This window comes from Ochlerotatus camptorhynchus, unplaced genomic scaffold (assembly GCF_037179485.1).
Source record: "Ochlerotatus camptorhynchus isolate MF236.1 unplaced genomic scaffold, CSIRO-AGI_Acam_v1.1 ptg000082l, whole genome shotgun sequence".
NCBI classification, from domain to species: domain Eukaryota; kingdom Metazoa; phylum Arthropoda; class Insecta; order Diptera; family Culicidae; genus Ochlerotatus; species Ochlerotatus camptorhynchus.
Window position 1 is genome coordinate 2,413,337 of NW_027040572.1, and position 21,946 is coordinate 2,435,282.

General features: G+C 37.7%; 1 protein-coding gene and 1 pseudogene across 1 annotated transcript; one reads left to right on the forward strand and one right to left on the reverse strand.

The window, feature by feature from the left end:
* Positions 1-770: 770 nt before the first annotated feature.
* LOC135698133 (glutaminyl-peptide cyclotransferase-like) lies at positions 771-15,977 on the forward strand. The gene is made up of 4 exons (XM_065218021.1): positions 771-986; positions 1,019-1,468; positions 14,742-15,531; positions 15,591-15,977. Exons 2-4 carry the CDS (start codon positions 1,376-1,378, stop codon positions 15,776-15,778), a joined length of 1,071 nt encoding a protein of 356 aa, XP_065074093.1. The 5' UTR covers positions 771-986; positions 1,019-1,375; the 3' UTR covers positions 15,779-15,977.
* A 5,359-nt stretch (positions 15,978-21,336) lies between these two features.
* LOC135698064 (uncharacterized) lies at positions 21,337-21,946 on the reverse strand (annotated as a pseudogene).

Consider the following 21,946-nt stretch of genomic DNA (forward strand, 5'->3'; position numbering starts at 1 on the left):
TAAAGAGACGTTAATAGACGTACCCGCGAAATTGGGTTGTTAGTGGAATCAAATATATTATATTAACAATATGATCCATTCTTTCGCTTAGCTGGCGGTGAGTTTTTAGCGATGAAAGTGCCTCTGTGGCCAAAAAGGCTACCAATGTATTTGTTTATCTTCACAAGGGGTAAACCAAATGGAAATTTGCATAATACTTTAAATGTATATATTTCATCATATTATTTTATTTGATGACAACAGTGACACATCAGAAACATTTCCATCTAATATACACAATGTACTTGGATGATTGTTGCTGACCTTTTTCAACACTAGATGGTGCGTGAAGCAAAATTTTCGGGTCACCATTGCAATGCATGGAAAAGTCATGAATGGACCATATAGTTAATATGATATATTTGTTGAAATGCTTTGAAACAGCAAAAAATGTGACAGATACCTGTTCTCTTGACATGTTTATCAAGAGGATGAGTACTTAAGGGGGTAAGATTTTTATGTTTTTACTTTGATTGACACTGATGAAGACTGCACATAGTAGTCGAAATACGTATCGGTGATGGATACAACAATCAATTAAATTAAATTGAATGAAAGATAACCTTTTTTGCTGTTTCAAAGCATTCAACTAACAAACCAATTTCATTACTTCATAAAAAAATTATTTGGAAACAACCCCAGCTACGCTTCCGGGCACTTGTCGTATATACCTTGCTCAACTCAATGCTCTGCTCACACTCAGCTCTCGAGCAAGCAGTCAGTAAGTAGGCAGATAGTATCGTGCACTACAGTATTATAACGTGTAAGCTCTGAAAGTGCACACGGAGCCTCTCCCATTTATTCGTCGATCGGACGTCATCGTGACTAGACGCGGCATTATTGGTTGCAGTGAGTCACCTCGACTTGGCCACGAGATACCTTTCTGCGGCAAAGAGCAAACAACAACATCGGAAAGCGGTCTTTCCGCGAACAATATTTACGTTGTCGTCGCGGCGAGAAACATTTTAAACACCATTAGCCACAGTAGTGTTGTCGAACAGAACCCTTTCACTGCTGATAACAAGTTCTGTAGCGACGGAAGTGTGCGCCTTGTCAAAAGTACAAACTCACATCACTGCCCGAAGTAGGTACCTGCGAAAGAAATTGTTGTATCCATCCTGTGAATAAAGTCGTGTGTGATATGTCGTGATACCACCATCGAAGCTGGAAGAAAATCTTAAAACGTGTGTTCATGCATAATTCATAGTGGTGTAGTTCTGCTTGTCTTTGATAAAAAAAAATCAATTTTTAACAGTTCACTGAGTGCAAAACAAGTCATCTCGCGTGGCTTATGTAAGGCAGTAAACAGTGAACCCAATAACCACACTCACACACGATGTGGTACCGAAGATCGTCGACGTCGAGTTTCTTACGCTTGTCGCTGGTGCTGGCACTCGTGGCGACCTTCACACAGTGGCCAATTCAACAGGTGAGAATGGCTCTATGAACAGGTATCCATATAAACACTAGCAGAATTCAACTGATTTGGTTCGGATAATGTGTAGCGTGCGATGAGAATCGTTAATTGATCGTTGCGGTTTGAGTGTAATCTGCACGGAAGTGAAACGACTATGGGATGATAATGTGGTTTTAATTTATATATTGAGGATTGCAACAATTTTTTCCTGAAGTCTCAACAGTCGAAATTCTATGTACCTCGCTAGTACTGTACCAGGGAGGCAACTTCAAAATCATCTTCAGAACTTTGAAGTGCTTTTTTCCTAGTATTGCAAAAACTAGACCATATTGGCACAGCGTAAAGCATGCCGGTTCTAAAAACTTGTATATATATTTTATATATTTGCTACATTTGGCTTGAATACCCTCAATGTAATCTTTATAAGCACTAATCCAAGATATTTCACTTAGCTTGATCAAGAAATTGTAACTCCATTCATAGTGACTATGTGAATACTACTAGGTTTCAAAAAGGAAAGCTTATGTTCAAATATAATAAGTTTAGTTTTGGAAGCGTTGGCAGCATAGACGTAATTAGGATGTTGGGCTAAGGGGGGACATGGCCCTAGAGACAAGATATAAACCATAAACCATCGGGGAGATCGACAAAATGCATTTACTTATACATTTAAAAATTATGGGTGGCGAAAGATGTATAATCTTTCAGATTTTTTAAACTGAGTTTTTATGGAAGTTCAAGAACCTTTTTAGAAATCAATGAAAATTCTTAGAAGCTATAAATTAAGAAAATGATTTCACGGAACTTCGTAGATTCATGGGAAACTTTTTTAAAGTTTAGGGAATATTATAAAACTTCAAGAAACCCTAGCAACACGCAAGCTAGGAGGGTTGTGGCATTTTTGTTCCTCAGGACAGAGAATCGCTTTTTAATTTGTTTTTGCAAATCCCGCCAGATAAATTTCATGGCAGGATCGCGTGTTCTTTGATATTGCCTCCTACGGATAGACCAAGAGCTTAAGATTGTCATCTAAAATTATGATTGAATCGAATACCTCGTATTTTGGTATTGAAACAGCTCTCGCTTCAACTATAGAAGCACACAGTTCGAAAAAGAAGTGTAAATTTCTGCCATTATGATGCACATAAATGGAGCGTCACATACAGAGCTGGTAAATATCACGTCCGTCATGTGACGATGAGAAAACAGGTCCTCTCCAAGGTTGCAAAGACTCATTTCAGCTAAAACAATGTTTTTCTAAATTATGAAATAATTAGATGCCATGATCAAATTTTGAATTGGTAGGATACAAGTAGAGGTTGCAAAGGATGTGTTTGACATATTAAACCTGTTTATTTCACTTCATGAGAGTCACAATCAGCGATTTTTCACAAACTCACTCACTCACTCACTCACTCACTCAGCGATCAGCAAATCGCTGATTGTGACTCATAGAAAGCAAAATTTACAGGTTTTATGTTTCCAACGCATACTTTGTAACCTCTTCTTGTAAGTTACAAGTAAAACATGCCATCATACCATCTTTTGGTTTTATTATCCCGAAAAACATTATTTTAGCTGAAATGAGTCTTTGCAACCTTGGTCCTCTCACTATCACGAGACGAAACTACCTATCATTAGCTTTCTTGTCATTTTTCAATGATCAAGCACTCATGAGAATAATTCTTATGTGGTTATAACATCACCATTTCTAACTGATTTAGAGGAATTTAAGCAAACAATCGTATGTAATCGGTAGAGTGATTATATTACTAAGATTTCTTCGGTACAAATAGCTTTAAAAGCATTAAGGTTCAATTTACTTTCATGCTTTTTGAAAAATTTCAAAAGCAGTTTTCTCCGACGCATTATTTTAGATAGCAAAAAGCTCGCACTATTCGATTCCTTTTGATATTTTACACAAAATGACGCGAGCTTTTTGCAATCTAAAATAATGCGTAGAAAAAAACTGCTTTGGAATTTTTAAAAAATGCATCAAAGTAAATTGAACCTTAAATGAGCTAGTAATTACGATGATCACAACACTGTCACGTTCTGTCATGACAAAAAATTCAATGAGATTTTGAAGAAAATCTCTATCATCGTTTTCTCATCCAATGATAGTGACGGAAGTATCTCTGTAAATATCGCGTGAGATCTTTCATTGAAAATGACATTTGCCAGCCCTGGTCACATATCATAGAAATTCACATTACAGATCGTGTAAATGTATGAGTCATTTAATGAAACATTCCAAATATTGCATACAACCATCCATCTTTGTAAAAAATATTTCTTGCAAGTTGCTAGTTTACGTGAAAAGGAGGTTTACATGCTTTAATTTTAACATGCATATATATTTACATCACCATTAAAATTCATAATTTTCTGGTGTGTAGTCAGAGCTTCAAGAGCATAATTAACATCATCTTTGGTTTTTCAAAGGAATATTTGGATCGAATTTAAATTTCATAAATGTTCAATATTGTTCCCAATCAGTTCTATGGCAATTGAAAGTAGACCTGTTGGGATTAGAAATTATTTATAGGGATATTTCAAAAGTTACTGGAAGGTAATCAAAACCGAAGTCAGCATGGGTAACCAATTGGCTACAAAGTTGACATGAACCAGTTAAGACCAAATCAATAGTTGAGGGATTTCTTGCTGAAGAAAAGCATGTTGGGCTGTTTGGATATTGAATAGTGTAATAACCTACAGAACAATCATCAAATAGAATATTACTATGGAAATTACTTCGAGCATTATTCCAGTAATAAAGCATTAAAATTACCAATAATGAAAAATTTAGACCTATGACGGGTAAGTTCACCCTAGAGAAAATTCTTTTGCTGGCCTACGCATTGGAATATAAAATAGGCAGCTTTTATAGTTGTCCACATTTTGTTTCGACAGAAACGCCCAAAGTTCAAAAACCTAGGTTTCAAATGAAGAAAGAATTTGATGTTTGATACATCTATGAACAATGATGGCAACGACACTAACGGTTCCATCAAGACGATCATTTCGATAAATGAAATAATGTGCGTCCCTTTTAAGCTTATGGTCAGGTTTAAGGAAGGTTTCAGTTATCACGGCGATATGCCCGTTATGAACTCTCTAAAAGTTAAATAGCTCATCTTCATTACAATTCAAATTGATTTAAAATTCATTACTGAATTTCAAAGTCATAACTAAGTATGTTATAAGCCAATTTAACTCAAGTTTGAATTGCAGCAAACATGTAGTTACCCGAGCAAAGTCTGAGATCAAATGGAAATCTAAATTTGATGTTGTTATTTCGCTGATAATGATTACTCAGGTTGCTGTGGTTTTGGTCGTGTTAACGGTTAAAATATCAAAATTGAGAGCAAAAAAATCTTTCTGTGACATCACATTGAAAACTATTTCTTCTATCAGTGAGAGCAAACTGAAAACTAAATTTGATATAAATTTTTCCTGTTGATAACAAAACAAGTATTCAATTTGATGTTATGCTAAGGCAATGAAAACAAACCCGCAACAACATAGTTTTGAAGAGCAAATGTACAGCAAAATGAAAACAAAATTTGGTATCAAATTTGTGAATTGCGAAACTGAAATCAAATAATGATTTCAGTTTGATGTTGATATCAAAACTTGATTTCAATTTGCTGTCATTTTGATGCTGGACTTTGCTCGGGTAGTGTTCAGCACATCAGTACTCGATTAATTATTTCTGTAAAAAATCAATTTTAGGAGCAGTAATGCTACTTAAGTCCAAATCATCCAAATTTCTGTTAGAATTATGTTGGCTAGAATGTTGATTTCGATTTCTACTAGCTGCAATAACAGCATTGCTCCATTTACTTGCTGAACATTGTATAGCAGCAGGTATAAATAGGTATAAATGAAGTGTTTGAAGGTTATGAGCTGTTTGTATCTCCAGGTACGAATGTAGAATTTGTTCTTAGCTGAATTCTACCACAATTTGAACCTTTAATTTTCTTAGGGTCTTCCTTCATAGGACAGTCGCCCTTTGCGTAAGAGGAATTACCACAATTCATGCATTTAGCAGTCATGTATCAATTTTTGGCTCCGTGATCCCATCCCTGAGGTTTTGGAAATTTCCTCCAGTCTTGCTGAAGTGTTCCCACTCGAACATGGAGCATAAGGCTAGGATTCTCAAACAATTTTGTATGTGCACAACACGTTACATAACCGTAATTTCCATCACAACATTGTTTTTTCGACTAGAGTTAACCTTCAGAGAACTAGACATGCAAATGAGTCACTGAGAAGCAGAGCATGCACGAACTTGGGTCTAGGTCGCATCACAAACTACGGTTCATTAAAGTTCAATATACTTCCCATCGACTTGAAAGCAATAATGAACAAAATTCTCTTTAAAAGCAAGCTGAAGCAGTATATAATTATGAACGTAAATGAATATATTCTCTAAAAGTGTCTACCATTTGCATATGTAGGTTTTTCTGGCTCCTGCTATTTTTTTCCTGCATCATTAATTATAGTATAGTTTAATAAGTTCAATTTTTTTATGTTAAGCCACAAACGTTATCACTCTTTAAATTATTTAGAATTTTCTGTTGAGTAAGTGAATCCCTTCAAAGGAACTATGTTGTGCCACTGGGATTTACATTGTTTTTAATTGTAGTTTTTTCTCCGCGTTTTCTTTGTTTTTTTAGTAAGTGTCCATTACCAGGGGGCTCTCTGTGCGAGCTCCTTGGTGTGGGGGTTAGTGGAGGGTATTTTAAAAAAATGAAAGAAATGTGTTGCTTCTCAGTAAGATACTTGAGAAGACGTTTGAATCCATCCAAGGTTTCAGCCAATACACGGTAGTCACCCAGACGGCCAATTTGAAGTGAAAACTTGAATTGAGCGAAGTTCAAAAGTTCCATGCGAAGAGCATGAAAATCGGTAGTGGTTATCCTTCTTGGCACTAAGCCGGGAAAGTTTAGTGGACTTTAGAGGCATCCCACTCTAAACTTTGTATTTCTCGCGTTCTACACAGAAAGTCCTTACTGATATCTAAGATACCTGGAAATACTTAAGAAATATTTAGCGTTAGTTTATTACCACCTTGGTTACCACAGTTTTCATACAAATTTAGTTTGTTTGCTTATCTAATATCGTCTATAATTTTTCAGCGAATATTTAAAGTACCTATCCTTTGCAAAAAAATTCAATCATTATAATGCCTTGAAGCGACGGAATGTTATGGCTTCAATTTCGATAACAAATTGAATGATGTCACGCATTATGCTAGCATCCACAGTCCTTCGAATAACAACTGGAGTGCGGTAAAAATCGGTAGAACTGTTTCAAACACATCGTTGGTACTTGAGCGGTCGGCGATCATCTCTTTTTGCCAGTGGTGGCGGGGGGAGACACCCCTCACCATCCCTCTCCAAAGGGGGAGTATATTATTTCAAAAGTATTCTAATAAAATTGCACTTCAATCTTGACTTTAATATTGACCTTCACATACCAATCTGACCAGCGCTTTCTTAATACGAAAAACACAAAATGTATAACATCTAACAGCAGATAATGCGGTGACCCTCTCATCTCCGCTTTTAACGTCGATTATTTCACAACTATGGGTAGTTATGTAAATAAACCAACCAACCGACAATTCCTCAATGCTTTTCGAGCTGCCGACGTATCTTCACTGCAAAACAAAAACCGGTGTATCTGATTTGACGTATGTGAAAACTCTTCTATCAAATAGACGAATCATGCAGGGTGTATGTTTTTTTTTTCCTTCGGTTTGTTTTTTCCGTCGATCTTGTTTTCCGTGCTGAGCACCAATGCTACCGACGTGCCAGGAAGGCAGCTCCCACACCTGGACCCTACCTATCGACCCATCAACTCATGAACCGGGGACCAACGGCTTTACTTCCCATCCGAAGGAAGGCGTGATCAGAGATGTTATGCCTCAGAACATCCCGGCGGCGCCGACTGGGATTGAACCCAGGCCTGCTGGGGTGAGAGGCAATCACGCTTACCACTACACCACCGGCGCCGTTATGCAGGGTGTATGTAACAATCAAGGTGTTATACCGACGAATCAATCAGGGTGTATGTGAGTAGTACAGAAGTAAATGGTGTATGATTTTGTTTTATCAAAAGGCTTGTCCGTGTTTGCAAAACTCGACATTTTTCACAATTCTCTTAAACGCTATCCCTTTATCCAACTAATAACAGAAACAGATTTTAAAAAATAGCATTGTTTTTTTAAATAGCATTTAATAATCTCATATAGACATTGCTATCCAATGTTTCTAATTTCCTATGCAATGTTACATACGTCCTTTTGAAAAGTTATGCTTGATGTTGCTCCCGGAAATACAAAAACAAACATACAAACTTGACGCATTTGTTGATTGATAGTGGTTGCTTTGTTCTTTCACATACGACGCTTCACTGTGCGCGTATCTGCAGTTTTTGTGTTATCATCCAATTTTAACAGTTAAGTCATGTTGACAATAAAAGCACCTCGTTTGTGATAAAAGTGTGTATCAACACCATTTTAAAAACATTGAAAGAAGGTCATTAAATATATTTTCCATAATGCATTACAATTTCAAACCTTGTTTTTCATTAACTCGTAGGAAAAGCATGTTTTTTATATTCGATTAGATGCAAAATATCGATTTGTTTATTTTTGCGACTTACGTCCTTTTGAAAAGTTATGCTTGATATACTTTTTATTACACACCATAAACTACGTTGCCATATAGATTCGTTGAAAAAATCATGGTGGAAAGCTCCAAACTGTATTATGATACGGTCTGGAAGCTTTACACTGATGCCACTTCACGTTTTCTAGAGTATTAGCTACCAGAAAACATGCAATAACAAAACTGACGCAGCAAATATAAAAAGGCAGAAATTCCATACCTACATGAAATCGCATTAGTGTCAGAAAGTTACTCATTACAAAATGTGAAGTGGCAGCGCAAGTCAGTCATCCTGCCGGTGATTTATGGTCGCTGTATCGTAACACATTTAATCCCGATCAAGAATGTTCAGCTGTTTTGATGTCGACATCAGAGTTAATCGACACGACTCTAAGTAAACATTTTGCAGATCATTCAATCAGGGACGGTATTAAAAGTTGGAGTTTACCGCTATCATTTAGTCTTACAACAAGGCATTATACTGGGGTTTGACCCATTAAAAACAAAGATTTTTTTTATCTAGATCGTTTATTTGAAAGGCTCAATCGCGTTTTCTTTACGGAGCCAATAATTCATTTACCTAACTTACAAGTATTGCTTAAATCTACGTCTAGTATGGATGGGACCCATTACTCGCGGTTTACTCGAGGTTAGATGGTTGACATTTTTGAGGAAAAGATCAAAGTCCAAGAATCAAAGTAGTTCAATCCAATTAATTGGATCACCCTACTTGCCGAGGAAAACTCAGATCAATCCTTTCTTCAAGTGATATTAAAACCATTCGGTACACCTATTTAGGTGTACGGATATGGCAAATATGTGTATAACGCTGTCTAGCTAGATGCTTCAATTAATTTACCACGCCGTTTCAAGTATATATCTACATACCATAAAACGATAAATTCCCCTAAAATTCCTCGGATTATTCATGCTTCCAATAATAAATTCACTTAGACGTGCTTTCTCTTATCTTACCCGGAAGGCACTTCTAACTTGTGAAACGAGTGCTGAATCCATATACTTTTGTGCGTTGAAAGGAAAAGGCACACAACTACGTGTCCTTTCCGAGTTTTATCGTTTCGTTCACCGACGACGACCAGGGATCCACCCACGCTTAAAGTTTTAATGGAGGCTCACTGCCCGGGATTAGATGACAATATTTATAGATTAGATTATCTTGTTGTGACTTTTAATCTGCTATAGCTTTAAGGGACTACCTTCTCCGCCAGAGAGTGACCGGAATCGATTTCACGCAGTCCGGTCATCATTATACCCTGATTTTTCCTACTATACAATGGTTAGGGGTAGAAAATGAGCGGAAAGAAAATTCCCACCCACCATTAGCATTCAATGGAACGATTAACCGGACAAGCCGTTACGAATAAACAAGCGACCGTTGCATCAATCGGTATCGGAAGAGTTATGTTGAAAGATAGTGCGGAAAAGTTGTCGGTTTTCCGCTCGATGGTTGGGTATGTTTTGGAAAAAGTAAATGCCTTCATTAATGAATGAATCACGTAGGCTTATGAAGGTGTGAATGAAAATTTAAGTAACTGGTGATCAATTCTATATCAACATTTGAAATAGGCGGAACAACCAAACGTAAACAATGGCTTTTTTCGCAAATTTATCGGAAATCTAAACACATTCAAGCAATTAAACACCAGCATCAGATGGAGCAAATTTCCTTTATCGAATGGCATTGTTAGTTTGCGTGGGTGTGTTTTGATTTTTGGGATTTTTGCGTTTAAAGCCATTGCTTACGTCTGGTTGTTCCGCCTAATTCAATTGTTGGTATAGAATTGTTCGGAAGTCACTTTCACCATGAGTGATGTGTATACATTAGTCATTGTATAAATGGGCATGGCAGACAGCCTCCTAAATAGCGTTGTATTTAATTATCTGGCACATGCTAAACTGTTTAAAGATAAATAAATACAACATGTTAGCTTCGAAAAACAACTGCACACAGTATATGCCCTGCATCATCACACTTAAAATTTTAGTCATGCTGTCTATGGATTATTCAAGTTAATTTTTGAACAGCGTTCTTATGACAGCTCTATAGATTTTTATTTATAAGGAAGACAAACTGAGCAGTCAAGGAGATTGCAGATATTTATGTAAAACATCACGATCATTACTTCAAAATGCAGGTCAATTAAGGAATGGGTTGGAATGTGTTGACGTGATATAGGGTGTCCCAGAATGTCTTAGCACGACTTTGGAACACCCCTGCTTGTTTCAGATGATGTTTAAACAGCTGATTATCACGCGGAATCATTGTTTACATTTCAACCAACAGTTTCATGTATCACAAGTGTCGGCTCTTTACATCTCCGTGACAATGCGAAGCATTTCTCCGGAAAAGCGCAAACAGATCGTGCACAAATGCTGTACTATCACCGACAAACCGACATGACACTTAATTCTGACTTATGCCCGAAAATCGTAAACGGCAGATTTAAATGTGCAGTGATCCGAACTGTAAAAAAAAATTTGTCCAGAATAGATCAGACACGAGCCAATTCATAACTTTTGCATGCGGGTTCATGGCATAGCAAAATATTTACCGTGGACGCGGAGCCAGATGTCAGTAGTGTGCTTTGGTCAGAAATTTTATTGTTTTTGCTATGGTCATTCATGTCGGTTTGTCGGTGTTACTATCCCCAATATTTCTCTGAGTTAATTGAGTTCTTTAATTTTGAAATATATATCATCTGAAAGAGCTTCGTTTTCTGAGCACAGCGATATTTTTTTTCGAACCCACACTTTCAACTCGATTTTTAAATCAAGATTTAAAGTAAAATAATCACTGTTTGACACTAAATCAACAAACTGACAGCTCGCTCCCATAAAAAGTGACACCGAGGGGCGCTAATAAGGTGATTTTTGCAAATTTAGTTGTTCTTATTTAAAATAGTTCCAGTGTACCAAAATTGATGAAATTTTGGGTTTGGGTTCCATTTTAATGCAGATTACGAATTTACCTCAATACCCTTAAAGGACCCAATTACCCTAATAAAAATAACCATAAAAGATAGCTTAATGACGTGTTCGGGGTATCATCCAATTTGTGGGATAGTTTACCCATCCGGGATGCAGTTCTTTTATGCCATTTGTTTATTAGGGTAGCAAAATTGGAAGGTGTAAGCACAGACAAACAGACATAACACATTGAATACTTCTCACTGTAAAACATCGTCGCTAAAACATTACCGTCATCTGTTGAGTATATTTTGGTGGGCACTACTCTTAACAGATGGCGGCAGTGTGTAAACGTCAAACGCAAGGGAATTGACTAGGAGCGCCACAGGTGGTGGTACTACCAATCACGATACTTTTAAATTGTCCGTTAAATGCTTGTTCGATTGACAACTTGCGAGAGTTATGTCTGTTTGTCTGTGGTGTAAGCATCGGAGCCGTTCGAAACGCTATTCAGAAGTATGGTAATGAAGCAACTTTCCAGGACAAACAAAAATCTGGACCTAAACCGTGGAAGCTTTCACTCGCAGAAACGTGCTTCGGTTCGAGACGTGGCTAAAAAGTGGGATCCTCGAAGGGTACATCCAGCGGGCCAAGGCAAGAATGGGTCTAAAGACGTATAAGAAGCAGAAGAAACCAAAGCGGAGTGAAAAACAAGCCACATCCGTCAAACCGAGCGTTCGAAAGCAGGGTTACTTCCACTCACTTGCTATAAAAAAAAATGTTTTTCAGAATTATGAAATCATTAAATGCTATAATGATAATTAGTACTTTTTTATTTCCTTGATTTGTTTTCCGTCGATGTTGTTTTCCGTGCTGAGCACCAATGCTACCGACGCCAGGGAGGCAGCTCCCACACCTGGATCCTACCTATCGACCCATCAACTCATGAACCGGGGACCAACCCCAAGTAATTAAAAGTTCCGCATTCAACACTTCCAAGTTCCATAAAGTTCAAATAAAGTTCCGACAGAACTTTCAAGTTCCATAAAGTTCAAATTAAGTTCCGACAGAACTTTCAAGCCACATGAAGCAATCCGCACAAATATTTTTTTACAAAATTTAATGAACGTAAATATGAAATAATAAGTGGCCCGAATAAATTATAATTGTTATATTTATGCAACATTCTATCCAAAAATAAAAAATAAATAAATTTAAAAGTAATCTCCTGGATTCGAACCCATGTATTCGGCATGTGATCTACGATTGCTAATTACTGCGCCACAAGTGTGATGGAATACCATGCGGGCAAACACCAATTTAAATTCATCAAGGTGTTGTGTTTTGTATTCAAGTCAGTCAGCTGGCTCAGAAAATTCCAACAATAGGCGGGACAACAGCTCACTTTAATATATTTCAGATGACGTAGTGGTTCGTGCTGAGACTCTCACGCAGAAGGACTGGGTTTAATTCTTCAAACAGCTCCATTACTACTACTAATGCTGATAAATCAATACACATTAATACCTGCCTTTAGAAATAACTTTGATAAAAGTGTGAACTAAATATATAGACTTGGTGTAGAGGACAAAAACCTTTTTTAATTTATTTTCTAAAAGTTCCGTTTAAGTTCCTCCAGAGGCTTCTTAGAATGCTCTTCAATTATGGTACCGGAACTCTCAAGTTCTTATAACGACTTAAAAATGAGGCTGCTTAGAATTCTATAGACCACCTTCAACCAAGGTGCTTAAGCCATAAATAGCCTTTTATCAGAACTTTTGGTTACTTGGGACGGCTTTACTTCCCTTCCGAAGGGGATGTCAAGCCGTTGGAGATGTTATGCCTCAGAACATCCTGGCGGCGCCGACTGGGATTTAACCCAGGCCTGCTGGGGTGAGAGGCAATCACGCTTACCACTACACCACCGGCGCCTCTATAATTAGTACTTGCTTGCTTCCACTCATTTGCTATAAAAAATTGTTTTTCGGTATTATGAAATCATTAGATATTATAATGATAGTTAGTAGTTGTAAGTCACAAGATAAGGTTGTAAACTAGGTGCTTGGCACATAAAACCTGTCATTATTGCTTTCAGTGCGTCAGGGTTGCTTCCACTCACTTGCTATAAAAAATATATTTTTCGGAATTATGCAATCATTAGATGTTATAATGATATGTTGTACTTGTAAGTAACAAGAAGAGGGTGTAAAGTATGTGTTTGATTTATAAAACCTATCAATTTCGCTTTCAGAGCGTCACAATCAGCGATCTTGTGATTCGTGAGCGTTCACGAGTCGTAAAATCGCTGATTGTGACGCACTGAAAGCAATATTGACAGATTTTATGTGTCAAACATACACTTCATGACCTCTTCTTGTAACTTACAAGTACTAATGACCATTATACTATTTCATGATTTCATAATTCCGAAAAAAAAAATATATCAAGTGAGTGGAAGTAACCCTGCAGTGCGTCACAATCGGCGATTTTACGATTCGTGAGCGCTCACTCTGAGTGAACGCTCACGAGTCATAAATTCGCTGATTGTGACGCACTGAAAGCGAAATTGACAGGTTTTATGCGTCAAATACATACCTTCCAACTTCTTCTTGTTTCTGATAAGTACAAACTTTCATAATAGCATCCAATGATTCCATAAACACGAAAAACATTTTTTATAGCGAAGTGAGTGGAAGTCACCCTGCTTGTAAGTTACAAGAAGAGATCGGTTTAGAAAACCTGTTTAAAATACTGAATTGCCTAGGCAGGAACAATGTAAAACCACTTAGATATATACCCAAGTAACAATTTTGGTTTTATGAGCGTTCTGTAGACCATGATTTAGACTTGTAGCCAGTGATGGAAAAGTTCGCAAAAAATCACTATGAATCGCGAACTTTTCCCTTGGTGAACTTCGTGAAATATCACGAACTTTTCCAACACTGCTTGTAGCATGCTTTAAAACCACTATAAAACTTGCAATGTTACTTGGGTACCATAACAATTAAGGCTGGTAAGTTACTGTAAGAGCACCTAGGTTAAAATGAAATGTAATTTATTTTGCATTTGGAACAAATAAAGAGTTACATAAAACAGTATAGATTTCTTGGAAGAAATTTATAAACCAACTGCATATATCTTCCGAGTGCTCATCTACCCTATCGTCCAAATTGGAAGGAAAATTGTTAGATTTTAATTTGGTTTTCACGTAATTGGAGAAGATCCTTCTGAACTTTTTCAATTATACTCCTCAAATGCCATATTCACGGCCAAATTTAACTGATCGCAAATGTTTATTACGTCACATTATTTGTATGGACCTTAATTTTTTTTGTATGACTCGTCACAGTTTCCAACCTCCCCCCCCCCCCTCTCCTCTAAAAGTGTGACATAATTAATGGACGATTCCTAAACAATGAACAAACATGCGACTGAAAATCAGAGGGAGGAATCGTAGATGTATAAAAATGAAACTCTGTCGAAGCCTTGTTTCAATGGTTCATAACGCATACGCAATTTCGTAATAAATATCTTACCTAATAATTTTGAATAGCGCAGCTCTATCTATACTCTGTGCTACGATCCCCAGCTCGCATATCGCAACAAATAAAAAAACATGTAAACACAATTAGCAATTCTAATCAAGTACATCATGCTCTGTTGCATTCTCATTACAGGTCAACGCCCAATTCACCGTGGACCAGATGCGAGTGGTGTCCAAGTCGAACAATGACACCCACTTTCGCCAGACTTTGAAGAAAATTCTGAAACCACGCATCGTCGGCACGGCCACCCACGACGAGGTCAAGCGCTACCTCGTCGACCAGCTGAAGGAACTACAGTTTACCGTAGAACTGGACGAGTTCAATGATAACACTCCGCACTTTGGAAGACTGAAATTTTCCAACATTATTGGAAAGTTGAATCCGGCCGCGGACAAATACCTAACCCTCGCCTGCCATTATGATAGTAAATACTTCCGAGAGCACGCTTTCGTTGGAGCAGTGGATTCGGCCGTTCCTTGTGCGATGATGCTAAATCTGGCAAAAACTACCGAATCGGCACTGGCACTACTCAAGAACAACACCGATCTCAGCCTGATGTTGGTTTTCTTTGACGGGGAGGAAGCCTTCAGGAAGTGGTCGGCGACGGATTCCCTGTATGGATCGCGACATTTGGCCACCAAGTGGACCACAATGCCCTACGTCTCGCCAACATTGGGGAAATCGATGCGAGAAATTGACAGAATTCAACTGATGGTCTTACTGGATTTGATCGGAGGAGAGAATCCCAAGTTTTACAATTTCTTTGATAATACCAAAAACTACCACCGAAGGTTGAGTAGCATAGAATCGAACCTGAGGAAGAACAGACTTTTGCTGAAGGATCCCAAGAGTAGTGAGATGTTCGTTGATCGGTCTTCGTTCAGTAGGATCGAGGATGATCATTTGCCGTTTTTGAAGAGAAGTATGAATATTAATTTGTGACATGCAGCAAAGCATTTATGTTACTCCTATTTATTTCAGATATTCCAATACTTCACCTTATACCGGTTCCATTCCCCAAACACTGGCACAAACCGGAAGACAGTGAGGAGAATGTCAATCTCAGGACTGTGGGCAACATCAATATGGTCCTGCGAGTGTTTACGTTGGAATATCTAACGTACTGCAACAGTAAATACGGGAAACCACTCAGTTCCTGTTTGGAATAGTATTATTATACATAACGACTAGCACCATAGCATCTACCATTGCAAACTTAATTAGCTTTATTCTTGTGAGCTACAAAACTGAAAACAAAGTTGAATGTTGGGTGTGACTGTTGCTGCTTTTGAAAACCACCCCGAGGGAATTAACTATTTATAAACAAGGCATTTTTCCAGATCGTATGAACGAATAAAGACATTTTATTTTATTATGAAGAAGTATTATTTGTAATTGTTTATTAACACAACACAGCACTAAACACTGAATACATATTCCATGTTGCCCACCCCCCCCCCCCCAATTTCTTGATTGCCATTATACGCATAAGTGTCCCATGTTCTATAAAATCTTTATGGACACTTTTGCGTATAACGTCAGTTGATCTCTATATACTTTCTAGATCTTGCTCCACTTGCTCTAACGACCTCTGGGTACCTAGAGACAATATGCCTACACTGATTGCAGCTGGTTGGCTTATCTAGGGACCAACTCCCTAGTCTATACACCTACTGTTCTTCCTGTTGCACTCGTCAGCTCGTACGATACTCTAGACTCACGTGGATCGTGGTATCTGGGTCCTCCCCCCGGTAGGCGCAAGTGTCCGTCCAGGTTCTGATAGATTAACTTATCTCTATGCATGGTTTAAGTACTACTACTATCAAACTCACCTTGTTCTAGAGTGATGACTTCACTGAAAGTTTATGAAGGTTAATGATCTCTATGAGGTGTGTGCTGCTATTGCATTATATCGACAGTGAGCATGCATAAGGGCGAATACGCGATGATCGATTCTCTTCATCGATTTTCTCTTTGCATTGCAACAGCTAAGTGAAGCAATTTTCTAGAATTTGTTCAATGCAGAGTAGTAACAGGTTGTATTGGCTATCAAAAGCAACAGCAAACGCACCGAGAAACGTTAAATCTAGCGAGTTTCATTTTCATTTTCATTTTATGATGTACAAGGGGGTCAGTGGCCATGTCACCGATGTGAATATTCACACCATCCATAATACACCAGGGAAGGGGAGAGGAGTGAGCAACACAGCATCTTTACCCATGGGGGTTAAAAAAGTTCTGCGAGGTATACTTATGTTGAACCACCGGCTCAGGGATTGTAGAAAGGAAAAGGGTTGGGTAGGTTTAAAATGCAGAATTAGATGCCGTCACGATTGAATGTGCAAGTTTAAACAACGTTGATCCAGGTACCTGTCATATAAATTTGCATATAATCTAGTTATGATTATTGTCAATAATACTTACATTTCGATAAAGATGATGCTGCCTACTTTACCTGTTATGTGATACTTATCATCACAGAGTCCAACCTTGAATCGCAGACCAGGTCCACTAACAAAACACTCGTTCCGAGAAGGGGCTTATGGTCTTCTTCTTCTTCTTCAGGTTCGCTCACCACCCGGAATGAAGGCTCGGTGCGGTTAGTAATATCAAACAGTGTTACATGCAAACGAAAAAGAGATACAACCAGGATTAGTTTTTTAAAGTAATAGTTTCATCTGAATACCCAACTAACCATATCTCAGTGACATTGTACCACTCTGAACCCACACCTAAAGCTATTTTGTGATTATATGGTTACTTTGGTATTCACATGAAATGTTGTGCAAGTACCAGAAGTTCAATAACGCCCAACTATGGACAGCTCAATGTTAATACCATTTACTCTTTGAATCAGCTTACACCAACATGATAATCTACTAAGAAACATCTAAGAATGTATAGAGATAAAGTTCAAACATACAGTTTTAACTGATGGTACTTTATAAACGTCAAACTGTCCAATATTGGACCCTGCCAACACACGGCGCCTGCACGGCAATGTGGGCCGTCAGAATGGTTCATCGGTTGCGAAGTGAAGTGCTTCTCAAACTGAAGCGATACATTTCTCAATTTTTCAACGTTATCCTACACACCAAAAAATTCTGAATTTTACTGGCGATGTAAACATCCATGCATGCAAACATTCATACATGTAAACTTCCTTTTCACGTAAATTAGCAACTTGCAAGAAATGTTGCAAACAAAAGTGGACAGTTGCATACAATATATGGGATATTGCATGACATGTCTCATAAATTTACACTATCTATAATCTAAATTTGTATGATATATGACGCTCCATTTATGTGCATCATAGTAACGGAAATTTACACTACTTTTTTTTAGCTGTGAACGTAAACTTAATATTATCACCCATATGCCCGTCCACGCCCGAAACCCATCCACCACACAAAATCAAATAAAAATGTTTCTGTATGGCAAACACGTCCAGACATAAACAAGAATATGGGTGTACATATATCTTCACTGTAACAACTACGGGTAATCATCGAAAATACTTGCATTTTACTCAGGCACTTTTGAGCAAACTGCAATCACTCTCTCATATACCGAAATCCCGACCAACCATTTATTTAAATTTCTTCAAATTGCGATGTATCGGCCTTTAAAGCCATTCATATAAAAAATCGATAGCGATCGTCACCATTTCATGAAGCCATTCAAAGCTACTCCAAGTCTAATAATGAATAATTTATAAAGATTTTTATCAAAATCTCGATACCAATCGTTAAAGATGTAAAGATATCGATTTATGTTGCCAGTTCAGTACTGATCTTTACGTGGATTTATTTGAAACGTAATTAAATATTGTAAAAAAATATTTTTTGCAAAGCGTGGAACTTAATTTCTTAAACTTAAACTTAATTGAATCATCTTAGCCAGACGGTGATCATCAACAGAAGTAAACATATTTCCACAGACAAACAGACATAACAGATTGAATATTTCTCACTGTAAAACATCGTCGCTGAAACATTAGCGCCATCTGTTGAGCACACTGTGGTGGGTAGTACGCTGAATAGATGGCGGTAGTGTGTAAACGTCAAATGCAAGGAAAATGACTATGCGCGCCGCAGGTGGTGGTACTACCAACTACGATACTTTTAAATTGACCGTTAAATGCTTATTCGATGAACAACTTGAGAGTGTTATGTCTGTTTGTCTGTGATATTTCTGTCAATTACAGTGCTGATATTTTTAAGACTTTTTTAACTGCACAATTACTAGTTTCGATCCCATGCCATTTAGGGTATACTGATTTCGTTGTTGGTTGCTGATCCTCGGGTCTACAGCTGCTGTTGATGACCTTCCCAACGACTGCAGAACATACTCTTGTACATGGTGTGTCGAATTTTCTGTACATTTATTCATGCATCTTTGAAATAATTTGTCATAACATTAAAACAGTCAGTCGTCAAGGTTTCAAGTTTCCTCTTTCGTTTCAAAATGCCGAGAATCTTACCACGGGTTCTTAAAAAAAGACCGAGAGCACATCGACATAAACTTAAAGAGCCACAATTGCAAACATTTGCTTCGCCGCGGCCACGGACGTGCCTCCCCATTCATTTACCAGATGCTGATGCTTCTTGCGATGAAGTACGGAATTCGTCAACGGAGAGTGCCTCTTCGAACGAATTTATGGTATATAGAGTATTTGGATCAAGCTTTTGAGGAGACAATATGGAAAAATCTTGATCCGTTGACTGAAAACGAGTATGGAAACAATGTTAGTGACGGATTTAATTTTATCAATGCACACGTTTGTTAGCTATTAATTTGTTTTTTAATGTGTTTCCTATGCAGAATACAGATGAATCAATTAGAACAACTGATGTTTCTCCCAGCTCCCAATTGAAAGCAGATCTGGCAGGTTGGGTTTCAAAATACAGTGTTCCGTTGGCCGGAGTCTCCGACTTACTGAAGATTTTGAAGGAACATACTGGATTGGATTTGCCAAATGATGCGCGTAGTCTTCTTAAAACACCAAGAAAATCCAACGTTCGGGAAATGTGCAATGGAGAATACATTCACATTGGTATAGCGGAGTTTTTGAACCAGTTCAATTTGATGGATCATATCAAAGAAGGACGACCAATTATGCTATCTTTTTCGGTAGACGAAACACCTGTTTCTAAAAGTGGTGCGAACGATTTGTGGATTATATCGGGAGCTATCCATACCGAAGGGTTTATACGGCATGTATTCATCGTAGGAATTTTCAATGGACCATCGAAACCAACATCTTTTAACGCATTTCTCAACGAGTTTGTCGATGAAATGAAGGAATTACTTACTACTGGATTTCATAAAGATGGTAAGGTATATACCGTGAAAATAAAATGTATCGTCGCAGATGCACCAGCAGTAGCGTACATCAAGGGTATAAAATCACACGGAGGATATTCAGCATGTCCAAAATGTGAAACCCGGGGGACGAATATTTCCGGTTCGAGGAAAATAGTATATCCCGAAGTCGATGCTCCTCTACGTACCGATTCGAAATTCAGACGAAGAATGTGGAATAATGATAAAGATGACCTCCACATGTCCAAAGACCACACTATTTTGGAAAACTTACCAATTGACATGATTGAAGACTTTGTAATCGACAAAATGCACGCTGTTGATGAAGGAGTCTGTAAAAAAATATTAGTTGCATTCACAGGAAAGACCCACAAAAGCTAACGAAAAAAAAATATGAAAGAAATCGACGATCGAATCAAAGAATGCACAGAATATGTACCAATGGAATTTCAAAGAAAGCTGAGGACCCTTAATTACGTTTCAAAAATGAAAGCAACAGAATTTAGAAATATTGTTTTGTATACAGGACTAGTCATATTCCATCAGATAATTCCTACAACCACATTTTCCCATTTTTTGAATTTTTCAGTTGACATTCGAATTCTCTGTTGCCCATCACTATATGAAAAGTACAACAAAGTCGCGAAAAAGTTACTGATCTCATTTGTTAATAGTTATCCTGAGCTATATGGAAAAGAGACGGTATCGTTTAATGTTCACGTTCTTTTACATCTAGCAGATGATGCCAAAAAACATGGTCCTTTGGATTCGTATAGCTGTTACCCGTTTGAAGCCGATATAAAAAAGATAAAGCGATATTTACATGCTCAAAGCAAACCCCTACAACAAATATTCAACAGGCTTCAGGAGGAACTCAACTCTGTTACTGGTGTGGAAGCAAACGATAACTTACTCAATTTAAGCCATTTTGAATATAATCGTCATAAATTTTATAGATTGACCTATCCTAATTTCACTGTTCGGGCAGATAAGAAAAGTGACAACTGCATCATGTGGAATTCTTTAAACGAAATTGTTATTTTGCGAGTAGGTTTTTTTGAAAAAAAAAAAAGATGAAAGTATCTATGTTACAGGACCGGAGTTTAAAGTAGAAGAATTACTGTGTAATTCAAAGTTGACGTTAAAATTGAGTATGCTTTTGGGAACTTTCGAAAACTGTGTAAACATTTCCTCTAAATCCATCAATATGCAAAATGGTTTGCTTACCATACAATTTATATGGCTCGGATTATTTTGTAACACCACTGATTCATACATTTAAATAACAATAAGATTATAACAGGTGTTATAGTTTGTTACCGCTTTTATTAAAAAAAAACAAGAGCAAAAATTTCATAGTTTTTGAGCATTTTAATCACTTCTTTTTAATTTCAAGATCTTACTCAGTGTCCTCATCCAAGACTTCATCCTCATTGTGGCCATCGTTAAGCTCCATCTTAAGCAGCGGAACAGTCAACTTTGGTCTGCTGACTTGTTGTCGGCTTACGGACCCAGATTGCTTGCGCTTACTGCTCCTAATCCGATCACATGCGTGTTGCATTTGGTACCGAAATTCGACACACGCTTGGGCTGCTGGGTTCTCCGTGTTGTCAAAGAGCGAATGATCGACGAGAGCTTCTGTAAGATGCAATAATATGTATTATATTTTGAATTCAGCAAAAATAAACTACTTACTTATTAATACTTGTGTCGAGCACAAACTTTTGAGTGCCTGTTTGCCACCAGCCCCAGAATAGTTCACTTGAGACTGCAATGCAAAGGTCATAAAAATCCTGTGTTGATGTTGACGATGTACCCGGTGGCAATCCTTGCTGGACCAGGATTTGTATTTGCTCCTTAATAAAAGTCACATCGGCCTGTAGCGCTCTTATTGAATCCGCTTGCTCGTTGTATACATCTAGCGGAAGTGTCACTACTACTGCCTGATTATTTTGAGTTTCCTCCAGCACCTCTTCCTCAATTTCAGGATTGAAACTTGGATCGGACAT